The sequence below is a fragment of the Polypterus senegalus genome, chromosome 12 (genome assembly GCF_016835505.1).
Source record: "Polypterus senegalus isolate Bchr_013 chromosome 12, ASM1683550v1, whole genome shotgun sequence".
Lineage (NCBI taxonomy): Eukaryota > Metazoa > Chordata > Cladistia > Polypteriformes > Polypteridae > Polypterus > Polypterus senegalus.
In genome coordinates this window covers 45,985,560-46,008,381 of record NC_053165.1, presented here as the reverse complement: position 1 = coordinate 46,008,381, position 22,822 = coordinate 45,985,560, and the positions used below count along the sequence as shown (strand labels likewise).

The following is a 22,822-nucleotide window of genomic DNA, read 5'->3' as shown; positions in this document are numbered from 1 at the left end:
GGACTCACTAATGACATTTTCTAACAGTCCTCCTTGATTTGTGTATTACAGTATTTACAGTTTAGCACAGTTTTTTGGTTCAATCCTTGTTCTTTGTATTTTAAGGAACATGGGGATAGTGCACCCATATAAACGCACACTTTGTAACATTTTTATGAATAAGAGGTGACTAATACAGAGATGTTATTCATGCTGCATGTGTGAGGCTGGTGAGAACTCGAGAGGACTGCATCTCATTCTTCCTGGCACCACAATTCACAGTGGGGGCACAACGCCCTCATTTTCACACCACTGCACACCAGGGCAATTGGAACAGCCTGAGAGAAAGTGTGGAGAGAAGCTTGTCTTACTTCTTCTAGTGCCATGTAGATGAGGGTGAATAATTATTAATCACTCTTTCTCTCGTCTATGTGTAGTGCTGAGTGTTAGGGAAAGAGTTAGAGTACTCAAAAATTGTAAGAGAACAAGAGACACTCGTGCTGCAGATTGACAGTGCGAGAGGCCCCACTTGCACAATAGTAGAAACAACTGGATAATCTTGCACGTTTTTTTTTTTCTTTTTTTTTTTCTCTACCTGCCATCATACCTCGCAGCTAACAGACCCAGGTTTGATTCCTGGGCCCTCCCTGCGTGGAGTTTGCATGCTCTCCCTGTGTCTGCTCTGATTTCCTCCCACAGTCCAAAGACATGCAGGTTAGGTGCATTGGCATCCCTAGTGTGTGCTTGGTGTGTGGGTATGTGTGCCCTGCGGTGGGCTGACACCCTGCCCAGGGATTTGTTCCTGACTTGCGCCCTGTGTTGGCTGTTGATATGGATACCTGCCATCAGTTCATATAAAGCTGAATTCACATTTTAGTTATTTTATGCCACACATTTCTTTTTATTTATTTGTTTGTTTGTTTGTCTTATCAATGAAAGCCTGTTTTCACTCTTCCCTTACAAAATTTTGCTAAATAATCATGGAATACTAACCCATGATCCTCAGAGTTGCTCAGTGTGCAGCGTTAATATACAAAATATATACTTACATAGTTAAATATGTCAAGTGTGAAGGGCTGCATAGCTGACTCATTGGTAAGGGCACCAACAAGTTGGCAGAGAACAAAGCACAGTCCCACACGACACCTCCACTGGAGAGCAAGATACCCACTCTGGAAATAATCCTGCACATATCGTGGTGCACAGATGCCAAACTCCAGTCCTGGAGGGCCACAGTGGCTGCAGGTTTTCATTCTAACCTTCTTCTTCATTAGTTGAGCAGTTTTTGCTGGTGATTAACTTCTTGTGCCTTAATTTTAATTTACTTGACTCAGTCCCCTTAGTTGTTCATTTTCCTTAATTAACAGCCAAACAATAATGAGACACAAACCAAGCCACCACATGACCAGATCACCTGTACCCATCACACAATATCTGAAAATGAAGAAAGGTGAAGGTCTCCGTAAGGTTGCTCTCTCAGCTCACCAAAACAGAAAATCAACTGTTTTCGAAATGTGTGCTGCGGCAGAATGAGAGCAGCAACAAGCCATGGAATTAAATAACGAGTTTAATTAACAGCAAGAGTTGGCTTCTCATTAAGAAAGTGATTGGAGTGAAATTGGTTGGAGTTTGAAGCCCCAATTTAGCTGGTCATCTGTTGGCTTGTTTCCTGTCTCATTACTGTTTGGCTGTCATTTAACGAAGAAAAGAATCAATTCAGATGGCTGAATCCTTAAAAACAAGGCTGTTAAAATGAAGGGAAAAGAAGTAAATTAGCAGTGAAAACTGGTCACGAATTAGAAAAAGGGTTAGAATGGAAACCTTCAGCCACTGCGGCCCACCAGGCCTGCAGTTTGACTCCCCTGTGAGTGGATCACAGAGAATGCAGTGATGTCGTAAGCACTGCACGCGTTCTTAAGCCTGAGAAGAGCAATAGGGAGGGAAGCTGGAGCAAGTAAGAGAGTGAAGGAGAAATGGAGAAGTGAGCAGAATGTTAGAGTGCAGGTGACCCAGCTTTTAATGTGGACACCTGACCCTTTTTCTAGAAAGAACATGAGACCACAGGGGGAGTACCACATGAAACCAAATAATGACAACTGAAAACATATTGTCATTTTAACAGTGGGGACTGTCAGGAAGCTTGTTTGACCCTATAGCTTGTTAGTTGTCCTGAACTGATACTTACATCAGAGGGATGAGAAGGTACTGAGAAGGTGAGCAGCTTTAATTTCTTGGAATGACCATCACTGATGACCTGAGGTGGACACAACATGTTCTGGCTCTTGTCAAAAAGGCTCACCAGGACTTGTGCTCTTTCAGATGTCTGATGACAGCACACGTTACTTCATTTGTTATTACTAACTTCTACACTGAAAGAAATGGCATGTCAGATTAAAATTTAAAAAAAATCAGTTGCACATAATAAAATTGTTTTTTTATCAAAAATAATTAAATTATGCTTAATACATTAAATGAATATGTCCTGAAACAACATGATATTTTTATATAAAATGAATGAAACTTTTTCATTCTCTGTTAAATTAATTATATTATGTTAAATGAATATGTCAAAAAAGCATAATATTTTAACAATTATTTTATACACTTTTTAAAAAATGCACCTCACCAAGTTACTTAGCTATAACCTTTTTAGGTTGTCAATTACACTTATTCCAGTATCATTTTATAGTTCATGTTCAAAGTTTTTAATAAGAAATAAACAGGTTTGCTTATACCAAAGCTAGTTTTATTTGGTAGAAACAATACAAACCAACTAAAATACAAAAGATTATTATTCAAAAGCTGAAATGTGCAACAGCTGTACTGTACAAGAACACTGTACTGTGCCAGAATGCCATGACTAATGTAGAACTAAATATGAACACAAAATGCACCTTGGATAGAGAGTTATATTATAAAATACATTTATTTGTATTTGTGTAACTATATATATATTATAGAGTAAATGTTAAATATCAGTAAAATATAAAGTGCAAAAATTGCTCCTTGGCACCATCTTTTACAAAATTTTTGATTTTTTATTTTCAAACGAGCAGATTCGTATTACATTTGTGTGTTATTTATTTGTCTGTATTAATAAGTATTTATCTGGTTGACAAAACTAATGAACAGCAATGCTGATAGTAGTTGACCCGTAACGAAAGTCAGAACTTTTTTTTTTTCCAAATACGTAAATGTACCCGTACTAAGCAAATAAATCTAGACAACATAACAGGACATTTACTGACTTATGACGGTAGTTAGTTTAGCAAAACATTTAAAGAGAATAAAAGGAAAAACTCAAAACCGAGTAACATTAGTCTGTGTGATGAAGTGTTTTAAATGAATATTTTTCGTGTGTGTTTTTTTTTTACTTTTATTTCACTAACCTTTTGTTCATAACCAGCAACAATAACTCAAACCCACAACCTGTTGCTTCTTTGAAAGTCACATGACTTTACCGCCAAGTTATCCATCCTTCGCTGACAATGAGTCTGCTGGGTGCTTATTAGATTCCGGTGAGGACTAAATATGACTATTTTGACTTCTACCTAAATGACTGAAATTAATATATTGTACATCCCACAAGATTCAATAAATTAAACATGATTGAGTTATGTTCAAAAGTGGAACATAAATAATACATGTAATATAAAGTAAATACATTTTTGTAAATGTAACAACCTGCCATTTCCCCTTTTGTCAGTGTATAGGTGCCTAAGTCCATCATCACTAGCGGCTGCATTGCATCCTGATATAGCATCTGCTCAACTCAATAATGTAAAGTACTGCAGAGGGTGATGAAGAAGGCACAGAATATTACTGACAATGCCAGCTGCCTTTTCCTCAAGACATATGCAACACACTCTGCCTTAGAAAGGAAGAGTTTGATTAAAGACCTCAACCGCTTTTCTCACTTCTTCCGTATGTCAGACAGTAGAAGAACACTGGCACTTGCGTCAGTATATTCAGTAACAGTTTCTATGCAGTGGGTGTGAGTTTGCTGAACAGTCCATCACAAAAACAAACATTGTAGCATAACACACTGCATGCGTGTGTGTGTGTGTGTGTATACTCTATATACTAATATGTACTGTGTATATCTGTGCAGCTTCTCTCCTGTTTCCAGTGTGTTCTCCTTGCTGCCTCCTGGAGTTCTCCTGTAGCATGTTTGCCTACCCTTTGCACACTTGAGGATTTTGCTGCTCCTAACAATCCCTTTACACCACCTTTAAATGATATGACTAATAATATAACTAATGATGGACTTTTATAGTGACTTTAAGCTAAATGCTTAACCAAAGGCAAGGAGCGAGTGCCCAGGAAAATGTTCATTTAGTATAGGTCAGGGGTCCTCAATCCCAGTCCTGGAGAGCCGCAGTGGCTGCAGGTTTTTGTTCTGACCTGGTTGCTTAATTAGAAAGCAATTCTTGCCAATAAAGCACTAACAAGCTATGAAATTAAATTAACTCTGCTATGTCAGGTCATTCTCATATCCTAGATTTTCTTTCCCTTTCTATCATGCAAATGATTTGAAGGCTAAAATGGACGAGTAATTCTCAGTCCTTCACTTTTTTCTCTTCATTTTTCTTCCAAGTATTTAATTAAACCCAATAGTGCAGATAAATACACACAGGTGTAAATGTAAATAAGCTAAATGGAGAAATGCTGCTCTCTCTTGTCATTTGCATGTTATTGATAATAAGCAGCAATTAAAATAGCTGTTTAAGACAAAATTAAGTAATAAGGGCTCAAAATCACTAAAGTGAAGCAGAAGTGTTACTTTAGCAATAAGTGCTTTTTATTAAGCCACTGGGTTGGAGCAAAAACCTGTAGCCACTGCGGCTCTCAGACTTTTGTCACTGTCCTGCTCCACTGACAGACTGAGGAGATCGTTCCTCCCCCACACTATGCGACTCTTCAATTCCACCCGGGGGAGTAAATGCGAACATTAATTTTATTTTAATTCTTTTCATTTTTATTACTATTTAATTTAATATTGTTTCTTTGTATCAGTATACTGCTGCTGGATTATGTGAATTTCCCCTTGGGATTAATAAAGTATCTATCTATCTATCTATCTATCTATCTATCTATCTATCTATCTATCTATCTATCTACAGTATCTATCTCTCCAGGACCGTGATTGAGGACCCCTGGTATAGGTGTGTCAACACTTGCAGCCATGTTTGCCATGCTGGTATATTCGTACATATCATAACAAACATAACATTCTCAGATCTGCTTAATCCAATTAGGAGTTGTGGGATGCCAGAGAATACCCAAGCAGTACTGGAACCAGCCCTAGACAGGGCCCAATTACACACACACACACATTCACACTGTTATCAGACCAGTTTGGAATTGCCAGTGTGCCTCACCAGGTTATCTTTAAAGATTTGTGAAAAAAAGAGGAGCTCCTGGTAGAAAACCTATGCAGGGACAGGGAGAATGTGCAGACTCCAGACAGATTCAAACCTAGGACTCTAACGACTGCATCATAGTACTAAACCTGTTAACAAATAATAAGGATAATAATATTATATAAAAATCTGTGTTTGTGGTGGACAAAGTATAACATATTCTCATTCTGCATCTCGTTTTCTGTTTACAGAGCAATTTGAAAACATAAAAATGTACTATTATGAGTCGTTGGAAGCAGAAAGAAGAGCAAATGAATCGGTTTTCGGAGATAGGAGCCCTGTAGCAGAGTCTCAAGAAACACGAATTAAAACCGAGGATTTGTTGAACAGGAAGAAGAATGAATTTCACAGAACAATGACAGCTCATACTAAAACACTTAAAGAGCTTCAGAACAAAACAAAGGATCTAGACAGCAATCTTAACCACCTGAATGAAAAGGTAACCAAAATGACAATCAAAAACGAGTTTATTCATAATATAATGATTATGCTTTGATTTTATATGGTGTAGCACTGCTGTCTCACAGTATGGAGACCAGGGTTCACGTCTTGAGTCCTTCCTGTGTGGAGTTTGCATGTTCTGCCCATGTTTGCATTTGTCTCCTCTGGGTGCTCCGGATTCCTCCCATTGTCCGAAGACATGCAGGTTAGACAAAGTGTGTGTTTAGTGTGTGTGTGTGTGTGTTTGTCCTGTGATGGGCTGGTGTCCTGCCCAGGGTTTGTTCCTGCCTTGCACCCGTTGCTTACTGGGATAGGCTTCGGCCTCCAAACCACAACCCTGATCGGGATTAAGCATGTTAGAAAATGACATGACAATAAATACTGGGTCTGTCGTTTTCAGTGAGGCTTCTTAAAATAGGTTATAGTCATACAGATGACAAATAAAATAAATGCTTTTTTTTGCCTTTTTTCACCTCCTCCATATCTCGGTGCCTGTAGTTATTTTTTAGGAGTAAAACAAAGATAATATTGCAGTGATTTCCAACACATTCTACTGAATGATCAGAATTGTCATGATACAATTTAAATAATACAGAGCTTTTTGCTTCTTCAATCATAGGTGAGCTTTTCCAGTATCTTAAATTTGATTGGCTGAACATAGTCCCCGCCATAGGATGGCACAGTTCTTACATTGTCTACAAAAGAGGCGTATCTGACAAAATGTACATTTTCAGGTGGAGGAGAAATTGCGACTAAACTTTGATCAAAGAAGTGCGACACAGACCACCGTCACAATTATCTTTGTACTGAATGCTACTTTTACCATATTTTTGGCCATACAGTGTATGCCCAGGTAAAAATGGAAGAAAGGGAAACAAAAACTCCAGTTAATACCATTATATCTCTTGTGTCTCCTTCCTCCTGGCAGAAGTATGTGTTCCTTTCATTTTTTTTCAAGCAGTAATTTGAAAAAGTGATTTCAAGATATTTTTTTAAGCTTTGTTTTAGTGATGGACAATTGCATTATTTTTTACTGTACCAGTATGCCCTACTTACAGTGCATTGCCAGTTGATTACAGACCATTGTACCTTACTTCTGTCTCATGCAATATACAGTATATTGAAATTATAATCAGTAAAAAAAAATAGTAGACTGTTTTTATGAAAATCATATGGCATACTGAATAACTGCTCACAGGAGGCAAATCAGTCTGTTAGTGAATTTGTAACAGATAAATGTAGAGAAAGATACTGTCAAAGGAAAGCATAACGAAAACTTTCAAGAATCCTTTAATTATGGGCCAGCACCAAATATTTAATTTGAATTGAGAAGCCCATTGGCATCAGAGGTAACTTTCCCAACTGGATTAATTCGGTTAAAATAATGGAAGACAAAGAAGAAGACACTGCATTGTGAAAGAAATAGCAAGACACACAATGAAGGTTTCGGGCACTTTCCCATATAGTTTCCCTGGCTTCAAAATGGCTTACATTTGCGTACAATGAGTACAGGTTAGAGTCCAAAACAGAACTGCTTAAGTATGGGGTGATGAGGGGTTTTTATAGGTGGTTCACAGGTAGTGTCATCCTCGGGCCCAGGACAGGAAGGGTTTCTCGTGTTTGGTCTGCAAAGAGAAAAGAGAGAGGTTTAGTGCACCCCGCCACCCCCTGGCCTGGCATAGAATTGGCATTTCCTGGTCCCTTTGGTTGATTCCCAAGTGCACGTGTGTGATAGCATTTATATAGCACTTCAAAAAAACACGACACAATTAAAAAAGACCTGGCCAATCTGGACAATCAAAACTAGGAAACATTTCAAAAATGTAGTTAATTCATTCATTTTCCACCATTTATCTGAAAACAGGTGTCAGGGGCAACTGTCTTAGCAGTAAGGCCCATATGTCCAATTCCCCATCCACACTTGCCAACTCATACTGTGGGATCCCAAGGCATTCCCAGGCCTTCTGGGAGATATAATCCTCCCAGTGATGCCAGCTGAAACCCAGCTGGTTTTGCCCATATAACCTCGATGTGGAGATGTCCTGGAGACATCCACATCAGATACCCGAAACACCCCAATTGGCTCCTCTCAATGCAAAGGGTAGTTTATTGCAGAAAAGGGCAAAAGATTACATAAAGAAAAATGAGGACATTAATCATAAATGCAAGATGATTAACAGTAACCTACAGGAAGAAACCAATGGAAATAATTTTGGATTTTACAAATACCCAATATTACTTTACATTCTTGTATGAGACATGCAGAAGCAGCTACAGAGACAAACAAAATGTTAGGCCTTGAATTATATCACTGGGGGGTTATGATTAGACCTCTATTGTGTGAAGTCCAGGTTTGCCATGCTACGAAAAGACGGAACAATTCTAGAAACCATGATGTGTACTGTACAGCACAACGGAGGCAGGCCAAAAGAAGAAAAAATTAAAAACCTCTTCAGTCCTAAACTCTGCTATCTCGAGAAACTCGCACATACAGTATACAAAATTAAGTGATCTTTTTATCTATTGTTTTCTGTTGTATTTAACTTTTTGCCAGACATATCGTCAGCAGCTGTTATGCCAAGATGAAAATATATAAAATAAAAAGAAAGAGGGTGGTTTGGACTATTACGAATCGTATCCCCTAAAACAAAATACAATAAAAAAAACATCATTCTTATCTACACTGAAAAAATTAAGGTAATGATTCACACTTACTATTTTCAATCTGAACCAATATAATTCTTTTTAGCTCATTGATCCCACAATTTTTAAGTTGAGGAAAATCATTTTAGAGTGATTGGGTGCAATTCACTTTTATACTGAAGTAAATCTATTTCTTAAGTTGTTCTTCTTTTTTGGCAGTTGGAAAGCCATCATGCTGGAAAGTTCGACCGGAAGAATATACAAACGGCCCCTCAAACACAGCACACGAACAACCTAAAATATTAGGTTAACTGAAATAGGATTTTTACGTTTATTCCCTCCACCATAACTTACTTTGGTACAAACAAATTTTTTTACTTTGATTGAGATCTGAAACCAAATATTTCAAGCTACAACACTAAATGACTCATCTTAAGTTGCTTGAAAGAGAAAATTTACGTTGAATGAACAACATCAATGTTATACTTTTTTTCAGTGTAAAGCCTGTCTGATTTTTGTAGGTTTGTGGCAGTATGAATAAAGAGAAGAATGGAAAGCATAACTGCACCACTGACCCTTGCGGAGGTGCTGGCTGTCGTGATGAATTCAACAAGAGAAAGTGCGGAGGAGAAACTTGCAATGGGGCTGTAAGCTCAGCTTTCAAAGCACTGAAGGTGGTGCAGAACAAATCGAGTGAAATTGAAGCCATTGCAGATCGACTGAGTGATGTTGAAAAGGAGGTAGCTGTTTTGATGATTTTGAAAAATTTTGCAATGATCAATATATTTCTCATTTTGTTTTAGAGTAAAAGTGTTTCATTATTCAGTGTTGTGTACAATCAAGCAGTTAGTAATCACATGAATGTAAAATTACAGCTGTTAATTTCTAGTGTTGTCGCTCTCTGGTGACGCTGATTACTTTGTTTTTCCTCCCAATAGCTTCGCAATATTAAAATGATTGCAGAAGAAGCCAAAAGTCAAACACAAAACACTTTGAAAAAAGCACAGACCACCAAAGATGAAATAGATGAATCCAACCAGAAACTAAAAGAGTTCCTTAAGAAGATTAAAGATTTCTTAAGCGGTCAGATTATCTTTGTGTCTTTTTCAATTTTAAATGATAATGCATTACTAGTTATCTTATCTTTTTTTTTCCTAGTAAATTGTGAAAAGTCTGCACTTTATAGTAGATCAGGTCAGGTGAGGTTGGGGAGCATGCACTGGCATCTATCACACAAAAAAACAGCTCAGGATCCTGGTTCGCAGACACGAGGTCCAGTCCTACCCTGCAGCCAGGTGTTACTTGGGTGTCCCCTTGGCCTGGTCCAGCCGCTTGGGTCTTCAGCAATGAGGGTCCTGTGAGCCAGATGACCCTCTGGGAATCACACCACATGGCTGTAGTGCTGTAACTGACGTTCCCTCACAGCAAACACAAAGTGAAACCAGGAGTATCCAATGATTCTTTAAAGAGACACAGTACCAAAGGAGTCTACTATAGTAGATCCCTCTCAATTAATCAAAAGCACTTGACTAATGGTGTGTTCATTTTCATTCACTGATTTTGACCAAAACAAATATGGTAAAGGGACAAATAATGCCAATATCAAAAGAATGGAGTGGAGCCATTTTAGGATTGAAAGGAAAACAAGTGACCTTTGTCCTTTTTATGATTAAATTAAGCATAAATAGGAAAAATGGGGAGGTGTACCGTGATGTGATCAATAGCATCTATGACCTCTCAGCATGCTTTAACCACACAGCCAAGAAAAAAAAGAGTGAGCTGCATGCAATTGTGTAGCAGAAGCCTATAAATAAAGTGTCAGTTGGACTAAACATATTCATACAGCTCAAGATAATTATCACAGGCGTCATGCTTGTTTTCAGATTCACGGTGTCTGTCCAGTGAGGGGGGCTTATCCCTTGCACATATCCAAGTAGAGTGCTGCCAACATAAAACCTACCTTCACTTTCCATTCCTTTCTCTTTCTCTATCTTCCTCTCTCGTCTTTCAGTCCTACCAATAAGATGGGTGCTTGCGTCCATTCATTACTCAACTCCACACTCCATGGGTCACACTTTCAGAGACAGCCAAGGCGTGACTTCAGAGAGATTTCTGTGGCCAGGACATCCCAATGAGGGAAGTGAAGCCATCTTTACAGAAGTCCTTCTAGAAGCCACAAGTGTCCAGTTACTCCTGGGCTTTGATTTGCAAAAAGAAAAAGTCAGTTAATTCTCTGTGATAAACAGCAATAAAATAAAATATCCCTAAAAGAAACCCACTGGCAGATCTTTCCTGTCCATCTGCTCATTTTCCATGTCAGCTCTTTTACTCCTGTGTCATAACTCTACCCACAACAGCCACCGCAAGCAGAGAAGTGAGCAAGAAATGCATCCTTATCTTGAAAAAGTTGTACCAAAAAGATGTGATAAAATTGATTAATTCCAGTTTACTTTTATTGTCACAAGCATGTCCAATAAATGAAGAAAGAATGTTAAAAGGTTTGCTACTTCAAAGCAGATGTGTTCATTAAGTTTAATGGTTTTTCTTCACAATGAGACCCCTGTTCCTATTACTAAAATGCAAGAACAGACTAATTATTTTTTAAAATTAGAAAATATGTTTCATTTTAGAACTGAGTTCCATGTAGCTTATTAATATACAGTATACCACTATTGTGATGAAGTAACTTCAACTTGAAAATTACCAAATTTATCTTTTAAGGAGGGCGAGTGGGCGAACCACCCCATGCTGTAGACAGTGCTTCAAGGTGTTACGTAGTCTCATCGAAAAGTGGCAGTAAAGTTGCCTCTGCATTTTTTGTTCTCCTGTTGCTCATTCCCTCCTTGGTTGTGTCCAACCTTCTTTGTTTTATTCTGAGTTTCGATGGCTTCTATGAGAATGCTGCCTTAGTTTAGAGCTGTCAGGAGGTCAGAGTCTAGCTTGACAGCTTCAGGTGTAAGGCAGAAGTGAACTTTTGTAATATGTTTCATCTATATTTCTTACTGATAGTGGGCTAGAAGTCCATGGTTATTTTTGAAATAAGAAAGAAAGAAAGAAAGAAAGAAAGAAAGAAAGAAAGAAAGAAAGAAAGAAAGAAAGAAAGAAAGAAAGATCTACCACAACGTGTCAAGGCCGAAATGAGATGCTATAATCAAGGTCAAAAAATTACAAGCAACAGTCAAAACCAAAATGAATATAGCAAAGAGAATAACTATCACACAATTGAGCATAAAAATGTTTTTTTAGAATATTTCTGCTATTATTGTTATTAACACAGTTCAAGTAGTGAATTCACTGTATTTCAAAACATAAGCAAAGCAGGAATTCCCTGAAAAAATACACTTTTGAATTTTGAAGTAGGTAGGTAACATATACACAGTAATATCAGTAAAAAAATAAATACAAAATAAGAGCGAATGTTTGCAGTAATCTTACTGATCGCAAAAGGAATCTCAAAAATGAAAGATAAAGTGTTTTTGAAATTAAATAACCATTTGCCTGTTGCAGGTTAAAGTAGCCAATGACATCAGAGCACACTTGTTATTTGATTATACTGGAAACCTGTCGCATTATCACGAGAAAATGGAGTTCAGTCTCAGACCTAAATCCATCCATCCATCCATTATCCAACCCATTACATCCTAACTACAGGGTCACGGGGGTCTGCTGGAGCCAATCCCAGCCAACACAGGGGGCGCAAGGCAGGAAACAAACCCTGGGCAGGGTGCCAGCCCACCGTAGCCAGACCTAAATAAAAAATGAAAAGAACAAAAAACTAAATAAAAGCTAAAGTTAGAAAAGGGCAAAAAAATACATAGAAACTAAAAAATAAAATAAAAAGCTAAAACAAAAAATATTTTCCAACTAGAAAAGCTCTTCCAAGATGGCAATGAAAATGGTACAAAATAATAAATAACAACTGTGGCTGGGTGAAGGAATGATAAGTCTTGTGATAAATTTGGGGGCACCAACCAAGTCGTTTCATTTTATCCAACAAAACGTTTAGCAAACAAAAAAAACACTTTGTGTCATTAGGTGTCTTGCCCTTTGACTTTAGCCATAGTATTAGGGTCTGCATGCCCAGGAGCTCCATCCAGCGGGTTGCTCTTGCCAAAAAGATGCCTCCTTCCAAGCAGCCAGGATTCTTATGGGCAGGACACTGGAAAGGGTGGGCTAAGTGCCCTCACTGGATGATTTCCTGTTGCTGCAGATAAAGAAGGAGAAGACAGTGTTGGAGACAGCACCCCTTCTCATCCCAGCAGGTTACTATACGCCTCGATCGAGCCTGTGAGGAGATCCTCTGACATGCATGCATGACACAACAAAGTAAATCTGGGGCTAAAGAAATCCCCTAAATGAGTGCTCTACCTGCAGAAAAATGGAGAAAAAAATCATTCATTCATAGTACAAGTATTGAATGCATATTGACAGTAGTTTATAAGAGCAGCAAACATTATCTAGAAAGAGAGAGAAATGTCTATAAGAATGTGCATATGAAGAGTCCACAGTAATGGTGTAGACATGCTACCCAATCAGCAGATATTCTTGTAAGAGATGGCATGTAGCCGGCTGATAATCAGTGTCTAAAAACCTGTCACTAGCCAGGCACAGACCTAAACATGATTCAGGATCAGGCGCCTGAAGTGTCATAATAGACATACTTGTGCAATTAGAAAGACTGAGCTTCTTGATACAATACAAGTAGGTAGGAAATAAAGGTCTCATTTTGTAACCTCACAGTCTAACTTGGAGCTGAAATGACATTTTTTTTCTCTCACAGAGGAAGGAGCAGACCCCAAAAATATTGACTTGGTATCCCGATTAGTTCTCAATATTTCACTTCCTGTGACTTCTGGCAATCTGTCTGAGATCATAAGACAGATCAGAGAAAGCATCAGCAGCCTCGGAAACGTTGACCAGATTCTCAATAGCACTGCCAAGCATCTCAAACAGGCTCAGGATCTGCTGAATGAAGCCAATGATGCAAAGTAGGTTTCATTTTTCTCAACACTGCAGAGCGTAGACATTTTCCTGAATGTCTGTATGAGACGATTATTGTAGGTTAGGATAATGCAGATAGGAATCAGTTTGCACAGAATGTTGTGATTACTTTAAAGCTGAATCCATAAATATAAGGGAGTTGACCTCCTCACGTTGTTTTTTTTAATCCAGGTCCAGAGCTGAGGACATTAAGGAAGTAGTAAATGACACAAAACTTGCTTTGGAAACAGCACAAATGTCTATAGATGAAGCAAATCGAACTCTGAAGAAAGCACAGAAAAACATAAAAGGCATCAACAAGACAACTGAGATGGTACTCACATTCATCTTCCATTTGCATGATTGTGTAACTTTACAAATTGAGGATAAAGTGGCTATGCTGCATGTGCTGTCCTGAAAATGTTGTGTTATCGAATGTAGTATTTCATTTCTTAGCCTCTGTCAGAATTTTAACCTACCCACCAAACCCAGTAACTGATGAACAGCTTTGCAGTCAATATTTTTATTGTGTCTGATCGATTACTGTCATACTTTATTTTTGATTTTATAGATACAAAGCAAATTTCAGAACATTAATGCAAAGCAAATGGACGCAATGAAGCGACTGTCAGAACTGGCAAAGAATGTGGGCTTGCTACAGAACAATACAGACCTCAACCGTTTGAAGGCTAGCAAAGCCAACATCTCAGCCGAAAATGCAATGATGGAAGTGAACAGCCTAAATGAGGTGTGCTACACAAAGGAGCTATTCTGTTGATCCAAGTAGCAGTTATTTATCTCTTAATGCTTTGTGCTGTGTATGTGTCATGGGTTAAAATTACAACTTTAACATTAGGTATCAATAAATTAGTTAGAAATGATATCTAATAACAAGCAGTCTCAGCGGTGTATTAGTATGAACAAGCATTAAGTGGAAACTGAGCAGCATGGTGGCACATTCAAGTTTTCTTTGCCCAATATGGTTTATTTGGTGTTACAACACAACAGATTATCAAAGCCTGAAATATACAAAATATTAAATGCAAAATTTAAAAGTAAACATTTATAATATAACTACTAATTATAAGGCAGCTCAGTGGCCCAGTAGTTAGTTAGCATTGCAGCTTCACAGTTCCAGGATTGCAGGTTCATTTGTCAAACTGGCTCTTTTCATTGTGATATCTATACTTTGTCCCAATGGTTCTGTTAGTTATTTCAAGCTGTGAACCTCCCATCAAACATGTAACGGGATACCTGGACTCAGGAAAATGGTTATTGGGTGGGTAATAATCAATCAGGCACAAAGGATATAAAGCATATGACATTAGAACTACACACAGGGCTTAGTTTAATTTTTGTCAGAAAGACACTTGTTTCTTCACTATCATAGTTTGGGCAACATTTTTTCATTATAAAAATAGGTGTGGCAAATGAAAAGTGTTAGCTGATGATCTGTCTACGTCTGGATTTAAAATACAATTAAAGTCTCCAGCCACTATACTTTTATGAGTGCTCATATTGGGAATTGATTCAAATATGTTTTGGATAAAATCTCTATCATCTGCGTTAAGTGCGAAAATATTTATCAAAATTACTTTAATTACCCATCACCATGACATAGCACCTTTCAGGATCAGTTACTACGTCTGAGGCTTCAAATGAAATTATTTTACATATTAAGATTCACATATCTCTGGTTTTCTTTGTATACCAGGTGTGAAAAATTTGACCGATCCAGTCTCTTTGCAATCAAAACTGGTCCTTACTTGTTAAGTTTGTCTTCTGTAAAAATACTATCTTAACATTTAGGCCTGTTAGGAAGGAAAATACTTTTTTTCTCTTTAGTTCATGATTGAGACCATTGACATTCCAGCTTACAAAGTTCACTGTTTGGTCAGAGAGACACTTCTTCTGAACCTTTGAATACATTTTGTAATCTTATGTAATAGTTTCATGTTGTTTCATAAATTAGCTTTAACCTTGATTGGCAAGAAGTGAACTTCTTCTCACTCTACAAAACTTGAGAAACAGCATTGGTCAATTCAGATTTACACAAAATAGAAAAGGAGAAGTTTTCATACAAAATAAAATGGCAAGTTGCAGAAATATTGTCTGAAATGTTGCCACATCAACATTTCAAAATATAATTTTTGACTTGATGAACCAACATTGTCCAGAAAGTCAGTTCACACACCAGTTTTAATGTAAATACTCAATATATTTTAACCATGCCTGACTTCAAACTAAACCTGAAGTCTTCTAGTCAGAGGGAGTGTTAAATATTAAATGACTATAAATCACAGAGGTATGTCAAATTAGACAACTGCATAACGACTTTCCAGCATAGTTTTGTATTGCCAAACAATCACAACCTTGCTTCACTTTCTGACAGCTTATAACGGGTCTTTTTTTGTGTGTGATGAAATGGTTATTCATATACAAAGCAAACACTTTAAAGGGGAACCTAAGCCATTCCGACGAGAATTACAATAAGGCAATACCCCATGCTTGGCACCCACCCTACCACCCCATAACACAACCCAGTCTAAATCAGCTACATTAAAATGGATAGCAACAACACAATAAAGGAACCCATGAGAACAAAACAGCACAGCATCTACCCCATTATGGAGAACATTAGCTAAGGATTAGGGTTGCGGCCAGGTCCAGAGTGCATCAGTGCTTGAACCAGCTGTACCGTACCATCCATGTATCAACATAAGAGCCAGATGTTTCATTGATCCTCACCTCTGACAATTCTAAAAGGAACCAATTCAGAAAAAGCCTATAACATGCCTGAAAGAACTGTGTGAAGGCTTTACAGGTACGGTAAGTTAAGCTGCAATCTCAACCCTTTTTTCTCTTTTTTTCCATTCTGTTGTGGTGTGTCACATTACATGACTTCTAGTTGGAAGCAATGCCAAACTTGGTGACTGCAGTTACATAAAACATGCAGCACCAGGCAGACAAGTTTCTGTTCTGTATGTCATTCCCTATTCCTTATTAAAGCAAACATTTAAAATAATGCTGGAGGTTCATTATGCAGTTTGTCTAATTTGACATTGTAATTGAAAAATGATATGCTTTATACTTGTGAGGAAAGCAGCCAGTCCCAACAAACACCTGGCTCATCAGGTGGATTTTATGGGTGCATTGTGGAGTGAAGCAAGGCAATTTGTATCTTTCTCTTTTTTTTTTTCAACAGATTGGGTCTTTATAATCACCAGGGAGAAACCAGGAACACTGGACTCCTGGCAGAAGACACCATCTTGTCCTGTGTCAGCTTATCTGTAGTCCCCCAAGGAGTATATATATGGCATATTATTCACACAAACTTTTTAACATCTTTCAATCAAAGGAAAGAGTTTATCCATGATTCCATTTCCTTAATAACTCACTTGTTTATTGCAGTAGATGATGGTGGGAGGCCTGTACCTGGTGCAAGCCTTGAACCAACCCAGGGCAGGGTGCCCATGTATCAAAGGGCATATTCACCTGCACACTTATTCTCACTCCATTTATGACTAATTTGGAGTCAAAGAAAGGTGTTGGCTACATCTCAGTAAATGAAATAAGTACTAAAAAATACTATACGACCAAACAGAGCTTAAAACATTAAGGTGAAGGGGGAGCAAAGCCTGTACGACTCTAGTTGAATGCACCTTTTTTGCTGCCTTTTATCAATCAGAGAAAAATTTTTTAAAAATAAGCTTCCGGCACAAATAATAATTATGAATAATAAATACCAACAGAATAGAAAATAGGTATCTCTAAACATATATATTCAAGAAAAGATGCTTAGTGAAATCTGTATGTTTGTGTTTCAGGATTTCCAAGAGATTAACCAGAAGTTCAAAGAGTTAAACAAAACCATTGGAGGAACTGAAGGGATGGGTGACTTGTCCAGCAGGGTGAACAAAGTTAAAGAAGAAGCAGAAGAGCTGCTCAGAGCAGCCAACGACAAGATCAAAAATGTAGAAGGTATAATAGTAGCTACCATAATGACAACTTGAAGGAATCACAGTTTAAAGTAATGCAACATTTAGGATAAGCTTTGCTCGACATGCTCTCCTCACAAAAGCCTTTTTGTTTTTTTTTCCTGACCAGACCTGGAAAGAAAGTTCAAGATGAATGAAGAGAAAATGCAACAGCAGGCCAAAATATTAAAAGAGCTGGAAACCACAATTATCAACATCCGGGAAATGATCCACAACAATATGACTCATTATAGCTCTTGTACGAGTTAAACGGGACTAAGCATTTATAGCTCAGCTCAAAAAATATGTGCTGAGTGTGACCTTGTCCATCTTGGTAACTCTATTCAGGTGCAAGTTCTCACATCTGAGTTATGAAAATGAATGCACTTCATGAAATCAGTTATCCTAAAATGTTATTTCTGAACCTGAATGCTGCTTTTCTCTGAGTATTTTTGTGATCAAACACCATGGACAGTTCAGAAGTGTCTCTAGACCCCATTAAGCTATGAATGGAACTGGCTTGGACAGTTTGGATAAAAATGAAACTCACGTAAAATCTGACAATGACGCTGCTTTTTGCAGCTTCTAAAGTTATATTTTAGTTTTAAAAAGTATTTAGCTCAGGTTGAAATTTTTTGTTGAGCTTGTTTTCTTAATGCAAATAGAGAAGCACATGAATAGTCAGATTGACATAGGCAGAACTTTAAAATGGTAGAAGATTGCTTTACAAAAAGTTATCATCTCTGGAAACATGTTCTGCTTTACACATACATGCCTTGTGACGTTGCTTGAAATAACTTTCTGGATTTTTGGATGCAAAAGGAGATGATAAAGTGGAGAAGCAGAACTTTTTTTGGTTATAAGAAATGCACTTCATTGGATTTTGTCTAACATGAGACAGTGGTCGTTTGTACCCAAGACAATATACTGTGTCTTTTAATAAAACTTCTATTACCGTGGCTTTACATTACACCTTGTACTAATTTTATAATTGGCCACTAGATGGTGCCAAACTTCTAAACTTCAGACGTGTCAGTAGCCTTTTGTCCTGTCAGTAGGTTGATGTTGTCTCTTTCATTTTCTGGTTATCTCTCTCAGTCCCTCATTCACTATCCAGTTCTTTGTTTTCTAAACCAGAATATCGGGTCACGGGGGGAGTCTACCTGAAAACATCAGGTCAAAGGCAGGAATCATTCCTGGGCAGGATAGTAATCCATCACTGGACAACCTCATGGAATCATCCACATTCCGTCACTCATACCGGGTCTGTTCAGAGTTACCAAATAACCAAACACACACACACACATTTTTAGGGTGAGGAAGGAAAAGGGGCACTTGGGGAAAAAAAAAAACAAAACGCATAAACATGAGGATGTGAACAATGGCCTGGCTTATTGGCATGACACTTAGTTTTGTGTTCGCACAGTGTTACTAATTTTTAAAGAGTAATGGCTACGCATAGATATGTATGATGAAAGAAATAGATCTAAAGGCTTACAAGAATCAGCATGTCTCTCTGGTGGGCTTTCTCTCAATGTTTTTGCTTTTTTGTATGTTCTTTTTTGTTTTCTCTATGACTCACAGTTGTTTTCCTATTCACTTTTTGCTCTGTCTAATGTTAAATTATTTCAAACTATTTCTCTTTGAGGTACAGTAGATAGGGTTGTCATTGTCTCCTTGAAGATTAAGACTGTGCCCTGCTTTTAATTCATTTAAGGAAGTTGTAATCATAATGTACGAGGGACGTTCAAAACGTTGCCGCACTTTTATGTTTTCGTTGGAAACGGTGAAGGCGGGACGAGTAGCAATTGAGCATTGAAAAGTTGGTACGAAGCATTGCAAACCAAGATGACTATGTAGAAAAGTGATGTCATTTGTTTTTGAAATTCTTAATAAATAGAGTTAAGAATGTCCCTCGTATCTTGGTACCAGGATGATATACTAGAACCTGTCGCAGTTTATTGTAAAGCATTCTGAAAAGACAAAACCATGCTCTGCCTAATATTTAGATGGTTTATATTAATATTTATATCACAGTGCAAGTGAATGATACAGGTTTGTCCACTTTCTATTGTAATTAATAATATTAATAATTGTAATATTGTTATATTATGCAGTTATGAGACACACTGTTAATCTGCTGCTGACTTCTTGTTAATTCCTTCAGAGAGTGGCTAAGATGTGCAGTAATGAAACATTAACAGGATAAAAAAATTGTTAAAATGTGTCTGATGACAAAGTGCCCGCAACATTCCACAGTGCGGCCCGACTGTTCACTCGTAAAGAGCCATGCTTGAAGTGGGTTGGTTCTCTCCAGTACTCCTTGGGGTCACCTCTAGATATTGTGGCTGATTTTCCAAGCATTCTGTTAGTGTATGGAGTCTGCCAGTACTCACATCACAACCTCCATGATTGTTATTTGGCTGTTATTTCTTGTGAAGTGAAGCGAGAAAGACAAGGTCTTCACGCCTTAATTCCATGCATCCTGTTGACCAAATAGACCCCTCAAGGTCTTCAAAAATACATTCCATGAATCCTGGGGCTTGCTTATCCACGAGTGGGGACAAGCCATCACCTCTGGTAAGCTGACAAAGCATGAACACCATGAGTACTGCTTTCTCCACTTCAAGCACTGCTCAAGAGACAGCTTAAAGATCTCCTTCCTTGGCCTCTGTCCAGCAAGATGAAGAAATGGGTGACATTCTAACTTGACATTCTATAACCGATAACAGCTCAGGGGGGTTCAGTAATGGATGGATTTAATGGGTGTAACTTGTGTAAATCTGTTATAAAATATGTTTCAGAATGCAAGTCTTTTTGTTAGTAGTTTTCTGTTTTCTCAGAAGAGTCCCCTGTCTTTTTTCCAGTATTAAAGCGCTCTGTCTGTAAGCCTGTGAGGTTGGCTGTCACTGTAGGAGTTTTCTTTTTCTCACAAAGCCACCCAGACAGCTTCTTCTTTGTTGCCAGCATCGGGTATTCGCGGGCCATGCTGGACCCATTTTGCTGCCCTTTTGCTATAATCTGTAAAGAATCAATTTGTGAAATGTGTGAACTACATATGTCAGTAAGATTACATATTAAATCATATATGCCCTTGCTTCCATTCATGTGAATTTTATTTGACATTATTCTTCATTTATCTGGCTGTTAATTTGTAAAATTTGTAAGACACATGAAAATGTAAACAACACATTTTTTGCTACTGTGTCTTGTTTGATTAAAGTGTGCTAAAATGTTGATTTTACTGTAATTTCCAAGAAGGTACGGACTACAGAGACATTGAAGTGTAACATAAACGAGATGTCAATTTGAGGTTATTTTCACATTTGTAAGCTGCGAACAGGTTTGTCTTTTTTTGTGTTTCATATGTGGACCACCTGTTAACATTTTTAAAACATTTTCCTTAAAACATACACTTATATGTATATATAAATAAATACTCTAGTGTTCAAAAGTTTGAACAAACTAGAAATTGGCATGCTTTTTGTAGATTTTTTTTATCAAAATACCATTTAACTGACTTAAAAATTACAGCCAAGATATTTGGAAATGTTTCTAATGGCCATTACTGTTTGAAAGTACTCTATTTTTGACATATGACTGCAATGTCCTGTGTTGGTATTCCAGTGCCCTAAAGGTCAGCTCTCTTGGCTTATTTCTTAATAAGTCATATTTAAATGCTAATGGATTATTAGAGAAATCTTCGTTATTACATTAGCACCACTGAAACCTGTTATTCTCTTCAATAAAGCAAGGAAATGGACTAACCTTGTATTACAAAGTACCAGCATTCCTAAAGTTCAGTTCTGTCTTCAAAAATGGCCAAAAGGAAACATCTTTCGCAAGAAACGTGTCACTCTATTGTTGCTTTACAATATGAAGGGTATTCCAGGCAACAGATTGCTAAGAAAATCAAGATTTAATACAAACACATCACTTATTGTCTTGAAAGAAGATGACAGACCAGGATAGGAAAAGAAGAGAAAGGCCCAGGTGAATAACTGCATAACAGGATAAGGATATCAGAGTTTAAGGTACAAACTATTTACAGGTTGTCAGTTGACTTTTCCAATATTTCTACCATTGATTTTCCATCCATCCATTTCCTGCTTTATCCTAGCAGGATCACATGGATGCGGATAGCACAGGGTGCAAGGCAGGAACAATCCCTGGAGAGCATGCCAGTATATCACACTCTCACACACACACATACACACTATGCCAATTCAGCATCACCAGTCCACCTGGTTGGCATATCTTTGAATTGTGGGATGAATCCAGACCACTCGGAGGAAACGGATAGCACATGTCATTCCATCCCGCAATGACCCAGGACGTGAACCCTTACTGCAAGGTAGCAGCGCTAACACTCCGCCACCATGCCACCTCAGTTCACAACCAGAGAAGTGTTTTTAGAAAGCAAAACGATTCACAAAGGTTCATTTTATCTGCAGTCTCATAGGAAACAGCATTAATTGCTGACCTTTTAACCCATCGTGTTTTAACATCAAGGTCACGGCCTTCAAGGACACGTCCCTTAGAAACCGGCAGACACGAACTAACGATGAGTACAAAAAATTACAGCACCCAATACCAAAACAAATCCACATTAGAAACAATACAAAATAAAGTAGCAAACTCTATTTACTTGAATTCAGGGCAAACTAATGTCAGAAATGAAATCTTAACCTAGAAAAGTCCAATTGGTTAGAACAAATCTGCAAATCTGTTAAAATAGTACTAGGGTGTTAGCCATTATGGATGTAGTGAGAAGTCAAGCAAATTGACACCTTTTATTGGCTAACTAAAAAGATTACAATATGCAAAGCCCCTAAAAATAGTAATAATTAATACCTGAACATGATCATCTCTTTTCATATTCTTCTTCTTCTGCTTTCAGCTGCTTATGTTAGGGGTTGCCACAGCGGATCATCTCCTTCCATATCTTTCTGTCCTCTGCATCTTGCTCCGTTACACCCACCACCTAAATGTCCTCTCTCACCACATCCATAAACCTCCTCTTAGATTTTCCTCTTTTCCTCTTGCCTGGCAGCTCTATCCTTAGCATCCTTCTCCCAATATACCCAGCATCTCTCCTCTGCACATGTCCGAACCAACGCAATCTCGCCTTTCTGACTTTGTCTCCCAATCGTCCAACTTGAGATGACCCTCTAATGCACTCATTTCTAATCCTGTTCATCCTCGACACGCCCTTTGCAAATCTTAACATCTTTAACTCTACCACATCCAGCTCTGTCTCCTGTTTTTGGTCAGTGCCACCGTCTTCAACCCATATAACATAGCTGGTCTCGGTACTGTCCTATAGACCTTCCCTTTCACTTTTGCTGATACTCGTCTGTCACAAATTACTCCTGACAC

General features: G+C 37.9%; 1 protein-coding gene across 1 annotated transcript in view; it reads left to right on the top strand.

Moving 5' to 3' along the window:
• lamb2l (laminin, beta 2-like) overlaps window positions 1-20,680 on the top strand; it is a 161,469-nt gene extending 140,789 nt beyond the window's left edge. The window contains 8 exon segments of the mRNA XM_039771057.1: window positions 5,594-5,841; window positions 9,008-9,226; window positions 9,425-9,569; window positions 13,267-13,474; window positions 13,659-13,800; window positions 14,038-14,214; window positions 17,294-17,447; window positions 17,574-20,680. Of these exon segments, the coding sequence (XP_039626991.1) occupies window positions 5,594-5,841; window positions 9,008-9,226; window positions 9,425-9,569; window positions 13,267-13,474; window positions 13,659-13,800; window positions 14,038-14,214; window positions 17,294-17,447; window positions 17,574-17,713 (1,433 nt within the window). The 3' untranslated portion in view covers window positions 17,714-20,680.
• The last annotated feature ends 2,142 nt before the right edge of the window (window positions 20,681-22,822 follow it).